Source organism: Vipera ursinii (genome assembly GCF_947247035.1).
Source record: "Vipera ursinii genome assembly, chromosome: 4".
Taxonomy (NCBI): domain Eukaryota; kingdom Metazoa; phylum Chordata; class Lepidosauria; order Squamata; family Viperidae; genus Vipera; species Vipera ursinii.
In genome coordinates, this window is record NC_139514.1 from 53,212,589 (window position 1) to 53,225,394 (window position 12,806).

General features: G+C 36.0%; 1 protein-coding gene across 3 annotated transcripts in view; it reads left to right on the top strand.

Moving 5' to 3' along the window:
• Positions 1 to 12,806, top strand: part of DYRK1A (dual specificity tyrosine phosphorylation regulated kinase 1A) — a 115,476-nt gene that overhangs the window by 23,334 nt on the left and 79,336 nt on the right. The window contains exon 2 of one of the 3 annotated variants that reach the window (XM_083361437.1): positions 3,547 to 3,616. In XM_083361437.1, the coding sequence (XP_083217563.1) occupies positions 3,607 to 3,616 (10 nt within the window). In that variant the 5' untranslated portion in view covers positions 3,547 to 3,606. Of the gene's footprint in view, positions 1 to 3,546; positions 3,617 to 5,415; positions 5,587 to 6,980; positions 7,052 to 12,806 lie in introns of those variants that run through there. The other 2 variants (XM_083361436.1, XM_083361438.1) reach the window with 2 other exon arrangements.

Consider the following 12,806-nt stretch of genomic DNA (forward strand, 5'->3'; position numbering starts at 1 on the left):
GCTGTCTCAGTCTTAACTGTGATTAATTTTCATTAAGTCACTTTCACACCAAAGGTTTATTTGCCACTCTGTAAAATAGCATCCATAACTATGTGAAAATGTTTTGATATGTTGTACTTTTGGTGGTGCAGAATTAACACCAGTCCATTACTTTTAATAAGTAAAAGTGGCATATAAGGGCCGTAGTGGTGCAATGGTTAGAATGCATTAAAGGTAAGGTAAAGGTTCCCCCGCACATGCGTGCTAGTCGTTTCCGACTCTAGGGGCCGGTGCTCATCTCCGTTTCATAGCCGAAGAGCCAGCGTTTGTCCGAGGACGTCTCCGTGGTCATGTGGCCGGCATGACTAGACGCCAAAGGCGCACGGAACGCTGTTACCTTCCCACCGTAGTGGTCCCTATTTTTCTACTTGCATTTTTACGTGCTTTCGAACTGCTAGGTGGGCAGAAGCTGGGACGAGTAACAGGCGCTCACTCTGTTACGCGGCACTCGGGATTCAACCCGCCAAACTGCCGACCTTCTGATCGACAAGCTCAGCGTCCTAACCCACTGAGCCACCGCGTCCCTTCTAGAATGCATTATTACAGGCTAATTCTGTTGATTGCCAGGAGTTTGATCCTCATGGTTCACTCAGCCTTCCATCCTTCCAAGGTTGGTAAAATGAGGACCCAGATTGTTGGAGGCAATATGCTGACTCTGTTAAACTGTTAGAGAGGGCTGTAAAGCACTACGAAGCGGTATATAAGTCTAAGTGCTAGTGCTATATATCTGTTGTTAATGTCTCATTGTCGTAAGGTCTTAATCACTGAATGTATGAGAAGCTTTAGCTTGCATTTTTAGTTCATTTCTATGTTTATTCCATAATATTTTGAACTTTATCTGAAATGCTTTATGCTTGTAGTATTTCATATATCCTAGTTACTGAAAGCTAATGTGTAACATGTGAAATGACAAAAATAATATAACATTTGGTTTTCAGTTAAAATCTTAGTGGAATTGGGAATATAAGTGTTAAGTGAATTGTGATAATTCATTAAAATAACCAGTTAAAATTAAAACAAATTATATGGATTGCTAATGTTTAGATTGCTTTTAGTTTATATTAGTATAAAAATCCTTGTTTATAATTGTGAAATTATGGAGATAATTTATATCAATATGCTGACTTGGAATGTATTATATGCAGTCCTTGGGTTATCACAGCGATCAGGGCCAGGTTTAATGTTACTAAGTGATGCAATCATAAAGCATAACTTCATATGACTATATTACTTAGTGACAACAATCCCAGCAATTCTGGTTACCATTGTAAACCCAATATTGAAGGCTGGGGGCTGAGAAGTGGAATATTATAGTGCAACAAATGTAGAAAATTTGGAATCTGGGACATGTGAGTGCAGGAAGGCTAGGAGTGGATGGCATAACACTAGTGCAGGATTTACCAGAATGACTTGCTACCTTCCCTGCCAGCTTCTCCATTGATTTTGCTTATGGGAAGGGAGATCTCAAATGACAATCATGTAATTGTGGGTTGCTGCAACTGTCACGTGAGCTGGTTGCCAAGTAGCCAAATTGCAAGTTCTGGTGCTACTACAGCCCCCCAAAAATGTGGACTGATTGTTAGTAATATTAAATTTCAATTGATTGCTGAACAGGTAGTTGGTAACTAAGGTCTACAGTATCCTAAACCAGTGATGGCGAACCTTTTAGAGACCGAGTGCCCAAACCCTACTTATTGCAAAGTGCCAGGGGCGCATCAGCATTACGGTGCCCTCGGGGGGGCAGGGAGGCGCTTCTGAGTGCCGCCTCTGGCACGCAAAAACCAGGGGCGCAAAAATGGGCCACCATGCTGCAAGGCGCTGATACAAGGCACTGCACCACGCAAGAACGGGGCAGGGCTAGTGAGTATTATGCAGGCACTAGCCCCGCCCCATTTGCAGCATGCACATGCTCGCAGCCCTGTGCACGCACGCACGTAAAATGCTTCCCCCTCCCTTTTCTTCCAGTCCGCCAATCAACAGTGGTTGGTGACCTCTGCTCTATCACCTCGGTACTCGAGCTTGCTAGTCAGCCGCTTCGCCTCCTTTGTGCTGGGCGGGGTTTCTGCTCCGGGCAGTGGTGGCGACCTGATGGACCTGCTGCTGCCAGCAGTGGCACGTGGCTCTGAGTGCCACCTCTGGCATGCGTGCCATAGGTTTGCCACCACTGCCCTAAACTATCTGAAGAACAATGTTGATGTTAAGTGGTAGATAAGAATTTTCTTTAAATGGCATTTTTATTAGATTTTAGAACAATGGTGGGGAATGGTTGTCCATTAAAGCTGAATGTTAAAATGGTGTGAGGTGCATAAATTTTGCATGATGCACATTAAATTTATAATGCTGTGCAGTTTATGTAAAATGTATGAATATTGTCTTTATTTATTTGCCAAACAGTAGACTGACGCTTATTTCAGAATTCAGACTTTGTCCGTTGCATGCAGAATCTGCTCAATAGGGAATGAGGTTTTTACTGTGCTGCTTAAGAAGTAACGAGTTTAATTTTTTAGCATTGTACACGTCACTCATAAAATTAAATCTTCTGAAAAGTCCTTGAATATAGAAAATAAGAACCTTCTGTTTTGTAAAAAGATTTGATTGTTCATATACTCAAATTCACTAATGTACCCTGTGGTTTATATGATTACTAAGAATAGGTTGTAATGGTAGTGCAAAACTTGATATAAATAAAATTGGGACCTAATTTCACTAGTTTCTGTTTACTTTATCAATGTAAAGTAGTTTGGTTCTTTTAAAAAAGAACAAAAACATTTCACAATCCCTTTAGTATGTCTGCTACCTATTTTATTAGATGAAGTGTGAAAAAGGATGAGTTTGAAAGATAATATCCAAGCAAGGTTTTAATCTAAAGGAATATATTTCCATAAAAATGTAATTTCAGAGTCAGACTATGGTATGCAAACATGCATAATATCCATTAAAACTGAATGGAATAATAATACATTAGAAGAAAGAAACTTTATATAGGGAGGTCTATTTAGGGTTTATGGCAGTAATTTCACACAAGAATTCCATTGCCTAAAAGTAAATTTATAAATTTAAATTATTTAAGTTAGCTAAAGGGTTTATTAAATTTGAATATGATTTTTGAAGATTTTCAATAAAAAATTTAATTTGAAAATATTTTCAAATTAAAAATATTTACTTTTTAAATATTATTGAATGTCACCTAACGTCACTGGATTTCATTGTACCTTTAAGTAATGGTTTGTCAAACTTTCTGTACCTGATCTAGGATGTTTTAATAACCTTGAGGCATAGCTTGTATTTTCCCATATGGAAGCCATGAACTTTCAAATTAATAATATGGAGAAGAATATTTTGCGTAATTCAGTGTGATACACAGATGTGTGTGAAAGTTTTCTCCCTAAGACCTTGGACAGCTGCTTTCATTCAGAGTAGATAGTACTGGTTTGACTTGTTAAAGGCAGGATCGTGGCCTGTTAAAGGATTTTCCTGGTATTTAACTAATTATTCTTTATGTTAAAGGTTTTACTGCTGGCCTCTTCCCCCCACCCTACAGGATGGTATGAGATTTGAAAGAAGACGATGCATACAGGTAACTTTTTAAATTTCAAAAATCTGTAAAAATGTTTTAGGATTATTTACAGTATATTTTATTTTTATTGAGTTTTAGCTCAGAAATAGCTATTTTTCCTATGATAATTGTTATCCTTTAGATATTTATGTACTTATGAAATTAGTTGGAAGCATTGAATTCAGTATATTGCTCAGTACAGAAAAGTTAAAGCAGTTTTATCAATGTTTGGGCAGATATCCAGCAGAGGGGAATTCATCTTGATAATTTAGTTTTGTTGTCAAACTGTTTTCACTATGAGTATTTAAAAAAATCATCTCCAATCTGGGTACCTGTAACTTAAAACCATTATTCTGTGTCATACCTTCTGGGAGGTAAAAACAAGTTTTGAACTTTTCCTGTGTGAAGTCAAAAGTGTATCTAATTTCTTCAGTCTCTCCATGTAAGATTTAAATTTCAGTTCCTTGATCATAGTTGTTGCCATACTATAAAGTTTGTCTAGTTTGTTTGAATCTTTTTTAAAAATATAGTGATCAGAATATGCCATATGTGGTAGAACCTGTTGTTTTAAACATGATGTTGATGTGTGCCACATATTAGTTATCATGGAACACAGCAATGTCACACTGATGACACTTTCAAATGGTATCTGGTTCTGTGAGACTCCAAAATTAAATAGAACATAATTATTTAAAAAATAGTGATTGAAATCATACAAGAAGATTTCATGAATGTTTTTTTGAAATACGAGCCATTAAAAAAAAGAATGGTCTATGAATTTATTCATGTACCAAATAAAAGTTATAGAGATAACTATTCCATTCTGGACTATAAGCATAATATACCAGTTCTAAAATCCCTTCAACTTCTCTGCAAATGCAGATTTAGTTCATTGGATGTGGTCTATTATCATTTAATAGTTACAGAAGCATTTAATATGTAATCCTCCAATTGTTGGCTGAAGGCTGCAGTAACCCTGTTTCTTCACTTAATAATGCTAGTATATATTCTATATGTTTGTATATTAATTAAAAGCTTTTTAAATACTTATCTCCAAGACATTTAAAGCTACTAAAGTGGCATATCATTTATAAAAGTATATTAAAATGGCAACTCTGATATTTTGAAAACAAGAAAAGTGTTGGAAGTATTCATCAATAAATCTGCTTGTGGATTATATACTGCTTTTAGCTATGGCTATATAAAAATTCTGACAATCAGTGCTTACTTTTATTCTTGCTCTATGTTAATAAATACTCCCCCCAAATGATTTATATCAAATCAAAGCATTACAAAGTAATTAACAGTCCTGTTTTCTGGCATATTTATTACCTAAATTAATTTGTGTGTTTCACAGTAAAGATTAAAAATCATGATTTTGTGATTTTGGTTAGTGTATTGCTTGACCTTTGTTTAAGGAAGGAATCATAAGAGTTACATGCTAAATTACATGTATGTTAGATGTAATTCAGTTTCATTTGTTTTTATTTGCTATCATAAACTTTTGCAACATGATTAGTATTTAAAATACATGTTACAGGATTCTTTAGAGTCAAAATTCTTTATAGTAAAACAGTTGAAAACAAGAAATATAAAATGCACTATATTTGTAGTATATTTGTTTTTCGTTCGCTTCCCCCCCCAAATAACTAGAAAAAAATAAATTAAAGAGATGCTAATATTGCTAAAACAACCTCAACATTAGTTCATAATAAGTATGGCATCTTCTAATTTCATAATTTCACTATGCTTCATCTTTCTCCCTTATATGGGAGAAATATATTGAGGAAAACAAGAACTACTGTCTGTATTCCCTGACTAGGAAACATGTCTGCAGGTCCTGGCTGAGGCTTTTCATTTGGGCCTCACTTCTTCTTCAGGCGGAATAGAATACGGATAAAGTATGCAGGAGCAGTCTAACATGATTCCTATTTGTGGGATGCAACAGACAACTCCTGATTCATCCTTCCTATGTGGGGTGAAAATGACAGGTTTGTCCCACTATTTTCCTTTGAAGAGAAAAGATGGTTCATATGCAAAGGATTGGTAAAATAAGCTAGATAAAAGATAGAAATATGGATATGGGTAGGCAGATATTGGGGAGGGATATCATTCAGAACATTGCAAACTGGATGGGTTGGACTTGTATGCTGGGGGTTTTCCCATTGATGTTTAATTATTCTTCTGTGTTATAAAAATTATTCACAAAATTTTTGTGCCAATATGCATTTTGTGAAGATTCGGTAAAATTAAAGTTCTGACTTCAAATACATGCTACCTGAAAGTATAAAGTAGTATTGGGTGAAGTGGGGCTTTCAATCATACATGTATGAACATGATTATTGTATGCTATCATAAAATTCCTTGGAGAAAGGTTAAGATTTTATTCATCAAATTTATTTGCCACCCATCTCACGGTTCAGATGACTGAGTGGAGATAATATGCCATTGAATGTATAAAAGAAAAGTACACTTATATTTTGTATACATTTTTTTAATTAAACCAGTGTCAAAAAAATAAAACATAAGAATTAAAACAGCGCAAAAAGAAATTTGGAACATGTATGTCTAGTTATGCCTATATTTGTATATGATGTTAAAGATTTAAATGTATTCTGCACGGCTCTTTCTTCTTGGGTCAGTTTTTTGACCAAAACGATTTCCTCTACTTTAAAATCCATTGATCCAATCCTCAGTTTTCTAATATTTGAAATAACAAACCGGGCAACTAATAAGAGTAATTGAATCGATTGCTTATGCTTTTATCAGTGTTATGATTTAGAAAAATGGATGGTACACAAAAAACAAATGCAGTGGTTAAAACTTTTGAATGATTTATAGAGCAAGTTTTAAAATTCTTAGCCAAAAGAAAAGAAAACCAGTTGGGCATTGCCATCAAGTCAATCAACCCCACCTAGTAAATGTATAATAGCATAGTGTATCTTTGGCTGAATGTAGCATCACCTGTGGATTATCTTCGTTGGAGAGTTTTTGATAATTTAGTGAGATACATTTAAATGACATTCTGTGCCACAGAGTGTTTTAGTGACAATTCATTAAGTTCATATCCCATATTTTCCAGACATTTTTCAAACTTCAAGAGAATGTGCTACACTAATGTACAACTTTTATACTATATTTTGAAGAGTTTCTCTTGACGTTAAATGAAGCAGGTGTGAACAGTTATTCTAAGTTGTCAATAGTTATAGTAGTACTTATAAAGGAGCGACTGAATATGTCTTACTTGGAACAGCATTTGTGATCATTCCTTTTGCTGAATATATTCAGTATTAATGGATTTTCCATTAATAATCAAACCTCTAATTATATAAAATCCTCTATCTTCCCACTCCTTGTATTGAACAAACTTATTTTCATGCTTAAAAGAGGATGATCGAGGAATGGGAGAAGAGATCAGGAGCCAAGGATTGTTTCCACCTTTTCAAAACTTCTAAAGTAAGTTTTAAGTATGAATTTGTAACAGTAAATATTTCTTAATCTCAGGCGGAACAGTATAAATTTAACTGATAGGAAATCCAGTGTTAATGCAATATACGTGCCATTTTATTTCCTAATTATTTAATTTTAAAAGCATGAAAATAATGTTTCAGTTTAACAGACTTCCATCGAGCTTTGGTTATATTGCATAGGTGTCTAATACTAGATTCTTAAACCAATGCACAAATAAGGGAATTATTTGCTATGAAGGAAATCGGGTGTTAGGTAATAAATTTAGGAGTATTTGTAACAAGAAAAATAATGTTAGAGGAAAAAATCACATTTTATGATTTGTTTTGTTTAAAAAGAATCCATATCTTACCCATTGATACTAATTATTGTTTGTGCCAATCAATATACGGTAGTTAAATTTTTGACATGCAAGGTTGCTTAAAGTTTGGAATTGCAATCTTGTGCATGTTTACTGAATATTGAGCACCGGTAGCCCTTACGCCTTTCAGCGATAGTTCAAAGTTACAATGGCACTAAAAAAATGAACATATGACTTGTTCCTAAAGTTATGGCCCCCATGAGCATGTGATTAAAATTTGGGGGCTTCGCAGCCCACACAGTTACAACTGCAGTGGTACTTTAACTCTCTCCCATGTGCCAATCTTCCCTCTTATTTTTGCTTTTTGAGATGCCTTGCACTTCACTATATAACTCTGCTGCCACTACTACCTGCTGCCTGTAGCTAACCTTTACTGTCTTCTTCCTTCTGCTGGCGCAGGATTCGGGCACTGAATGAGAGTGCAGCTCTGAGGTATATGATAATGGAAAGGCTTGTTCTTGGATTCACCTCCTGCAAAGTCTTGCCAATGGAAGCGTCTCTACAAATTTTTGCCCCTGGGGAAGTGCAGTCACTGGGAAGCAAGGTTTTCCAGTAGCCCCATTGATCATGGGTGCATACTTACAAGTGCTTGAATTGTGAGCCAGGAGCGAGAAGAAGATGGAAAGGTTAGCAGGAGGCAGCAGTGGTAGGGTCCTTGAAGTACAGGGTGGTGAATAGGACTGTGGTTGGGACTGAGCTGGGACAGCTACGGCTTCCCAGGGCACAGTGGCTTACTGGAAGCGAGCTGCTGGACAGGAGTGTGGCTGGGCTTTGTGCTATTGCTTGGACTTTTTGCAGCCCCAGAGTAGTGGTGTGCTGTAAAGCCGCTTAGCCACAGTGCATTCTTTCACTGCTTGTGCTGCACTTCAGCAACCCCTCCCCCAACTCGTGCAGGTTACACCAAGCCTTTCCACCCCCTGCAGCACCCCTATGTTCCTGAGGTAGGATTACCACCTCTTCACACCTAATGAACTACATATCGTGGGGTTCTGACAGCAACTGGGATCGCTGGGATGGCTGTTGCTATGTAACGTAGTCACACAATATCTGACTTTATGAGCGCATCACTTAGAGATGGAAATTCTGTCCCAGTTGTGATCAAGTCGAGTGTTACCGGTAATAATTATCATCCTCTTATCTATTCTTTCTATTACATAGGAGAACACTTTAACCCTACTTGTTCAACAGAGGTTTACATAATTTTAAGATTTAAATTTAGGCTTTAATAATTTTGCTAAACCTGATGTACTTTTAAACTGATTTATCCTTAGAAAATGTTTGTAATGTTTAAATTACTGGTTTTTGCAACTTAAGTAATATGCCACAAGAAATGTTTTAAATTATGGTTCTCATAAATTCTGGGAGGTTCACTGAGGTTCTTTTGTTCATTTCTTAGTCTTTGGGAAATGGAAGGTGCTAGATTGAATTGTTCATGTCCGCTTAATTCTGATATTTAGAGAATTTGTGTGCCTGTCATTTAAGTTACTGTAAGGAAAGTAATCAAGTTTAAACAATCCAAATATTGGTTAATTAATAATTAAATCCTTCTTGATATTAATATCTACATTCTGTAGACGGTACTGATAATGTTTGGCATTTATTATATATAAATTATAAATACAATTTATAACATAAATTTAATATGTCATTAATTTGAAACCAGGGCCATGCCTTTGGAAAATTCTTTCTTTCTTTCTTTCTTTCTTTCTTTCTTTCTTTCTTTCTTTCTTTCTTTCTTTCTTTCTTTCTTTCTTTCTTTCTTTCTTTCTCCCCCCTCTCTCTCTTTTTCTTTCTCTCTCCCTTCCTTCCTTCCTTTCGTGTGTGTGTGTGTGTGTGTGTGTGTGTGCATATGCAAATGATCTGATTAATAATTTTTCATTGTTTTAGTTCGTTAGTGATTCAAATGTGTACATGTTTCAGCTACAAACGTTTTATTTCATGATACCTTAATAGATGAAAGAGTCCATTTAAGCCATTAAGTCTGCACTTCTTTTTCAATTCAAGACTGATCTGAAGGTTCTGTCTTTATCAGATCATGATCTTAATGGCAAAATGCAAGAAATATGTATCAAAAGGGTCACTGAGTAATTTTTAAATTACTTAGATGATATGTGACGTCCTATTAAATATAAGCCATGAAAAGTAATTTATACTCAATGCATTGCGTCTTTTTCACTGTCTTTCTTATCTTCAACTGGTGTTGATGTGTAAACCGTTATTTATTTTAAATCAGTAATTGTTGCTTTTCTTATGTAGATAGGTGCTATTTTTATCTATTGAATTTGAAATAGTAAGTAATATGTGTATGTGTTTTCAGCGAAAATGAAGGGTATATAGTACATACAAGTGCACTGCAAGATAATTCAGGTGATAATTACTACTTGGAACTAAGAGTTGGGGAGGAAGTACCTTCTGACTGTTAAAGGAAGTATTCACTGCTGGGGATTTATGGAAAATGGGTTTTGCTTTTGACTTAGAACAAAATGATATTTTGGATCATTTCAAGGTAATTGTGTTTTATTAAAGCTTGAGACATCTTATCTGTTCTGTGTTCTGTTAGAACAAATGTCACAACATTTTGAGTGTCATGCCAACAGATTATGGGAACTGTAGTTAATTTCTTTAATATGGCTTCTAACTTTCAACAGTAAATATTACTTATCTGAAGTTAAGGTTTATTTCTGCCTGTGGGTTAAAATCTGACAAAGCAGTAACTTCTGTGATTTCAGAAGAAAACTATGGAAAAAAATACCCAATTCCTATTTTTACTTTGTTGCCTTTTCTGCTACTTTTTGGGACTGTCTGGTTTGTCCGTATACTTCATTTTTATAACTGATTTGCTATTATTTTTTTAACTGCATGAGAACTTATTTGGATAAGAAGTTCTGAGCTGGAGTTTCACCAAAACCGAATCCACAAAAGTGATTCTTCTCTGTGATTTGGAAATTATATTTCAGTTGATGTAGAGTAAAACTGTATTTGCCTTCTTGCAACCAAATCAGATTGCTAGTGTACTGCTTCATGTCTTTGCTGAACATTCAGGGCCAATGTTTACTGTTTTAGTTTGAGAAAGAATGGAAAAATTTAGGATGATCAATTCTTTTCAGGGGGTAAGATGAGTTTGATGTTTATGAATATGATAATGGGTGTGATTTTGAGATACCTTTTCCTATCAAAACACATGTTAATTATAATCACTGTGCTTGCTCTTCACAATACAGATTTGTAGAAATAAATATTTATTGTCAATGATCATGAGGCTGGAAAATGCTACAAAATCATTGCCAATGTCTTTTTTTTAATCCCATTTATATCCCGCCCTTCTCCGAAGACTCAGGGCGGCTTACAATTTAAGCACAAACCAATGTGCTTAGCAATAGCCTTCATTCTATGTATATGCCTGCTTATTAGGACTTTTGCCCCCCCCAAGCGGCATTATTACAAAGTCAGCTTATTGCCCCCAACAATCTGGGTCCTCATTTTACCTACCTCAGAAGGATGGAAGGCTGAGTCAACCTTGAGCCTGGTGGGATGCGAACCTGCACTAATTGCAGGCAGCTGGTGTTACTTAAGGAGGCATTAGCCCACTGCTCCAACAAGGATACCCATCAGTCACAGTCAAGCAGGAGGAACACAACTCAGGAAAAGGCTACACTGTTGTTACTCTTACCAGGGTTGGGAGGTAAATTTTTATCAGTAAAACACACTGAGAATTGATGGAAATGATTTTGTGGCTCTTGCTAGCACCATTTTCATTGGTAAGGGGTCTGCAAAGCTGAAGCACAAATGATTGTGGGTCGCAGATACAAAAATGAATCTACTACAGAATGGTTGAAAGAGAACAAATTTCATGTTTCAAAATGGCTGATTTAAAGTACTTAACTCTGTTGAAAATTATCTGAAGTAAGTAGTTCATACCAGAAACCTTTAAAGCAGGGGTGTCAAACTCAATTACATTGAGGGCCGCATCAGCATGGCGGTTGCCCTCAGGGGGCCGGGTGGGTATGGCCAGGGTGGGTGTGGCCTACTGGGTGGGCGTGGCTAGAGTGCGTATGGCCTACTGGGTGGGCGTGGCCAGCTCTACATCATTCGCATCAAGGGTGCCTATGGGGGCCTGGGCAGGAGTGGGACAGATCTGAGGGTCTCTGGCAGGAGGAGGGTCTCTGGGCCAGGGCCAAGGCAGTGGGGGCCGTTCCCTCACTGTTTCCAGGATGGCTTCGCGGGCCGCATGAAACCACTTTGTGGGCCGGATCTGGCCCCCGGGCCTTGTGTTTGACATGTCTGCTTTAAAGTATCAATGAGTTGAAACAGTTTTGTAAAAAGGAATAGATTAAAATATATTCAAGATGATAGATAGATAGAATTCACAGGTAGAGGAAAGGTTGGTTGAAGTCATTACAGTTAAAGGAAATATCAGCTGTTTTCCAACACAGCTTAAATTGATTCAGTGTGTTCAATAAATATATGAGGCATCTTTTTAATGCACATGCTGATTTTTGTGTGTTTGACTAGAATCTCTTTATCAATTAATAAGATCTTTGAGGAAGCACAGGTCATTCTCTTCGTCACAGTCCTTATAAGAGTTACTTTTTTAAAAAAATAATTTTAAGAATTTTGATTACAGTAATAAAAACTAATACAAATTAAACAAAGAAAACAATGTAAAGAAAATACGAAGTACAGGAAAATAGAAGGAAAAAATACAACAAACGGGAAGAAATATATAAAGAAGTGAGTTCCAACCTTCATCACAAGCATAAACAAATTTAATAATTCTTTGCCCAGATCCTATCTGTTTTCTATAAACAGATCCATAAAATATCAACTTTTCAATCCTGGTGGCAGCAAAAAAGTCCATAAAGGTTTGCCAGAATGTTGCGGGGGGTGAGTTTTATTTAGCTGAGTCAAATAAAACAATATTATATTCTTTTTACTTCTAACAGTCAATATTTAACTAGACAACCTGTGATCCATTGGGTCATCCTTTCAGAATTATTTCCTTATCTGATTTCTCAATGCCTTCAACAATGGTAGACTTTCTAATGTACTTGAAAAATCGGACCCTGCTTTCCAACTAGTGAGAACAATAGCAAAAAAATTCAATAGTTCCACTAAACTTTTTACTTTTTAAAATGAATTGATTTTTAATTTAACCTCTTTGCCCAAAGGCTGCTAGTGCAGCCCTAGGAAGAAGGTAATGGCAAACCACTTTCAAAAAGTGTTGCCAAGAAGACTTGAGTTAAGACTGACTTAAAGACATAGATAGGCAAATAATATCTTTCTTTCAATCATCAACCAGCAAAAAGCAAAGCTTTGAAAAACAAGTTTACAGTTAATACGATGAAATGATAGCACAAAATATATACTACAAAAAATGATTAA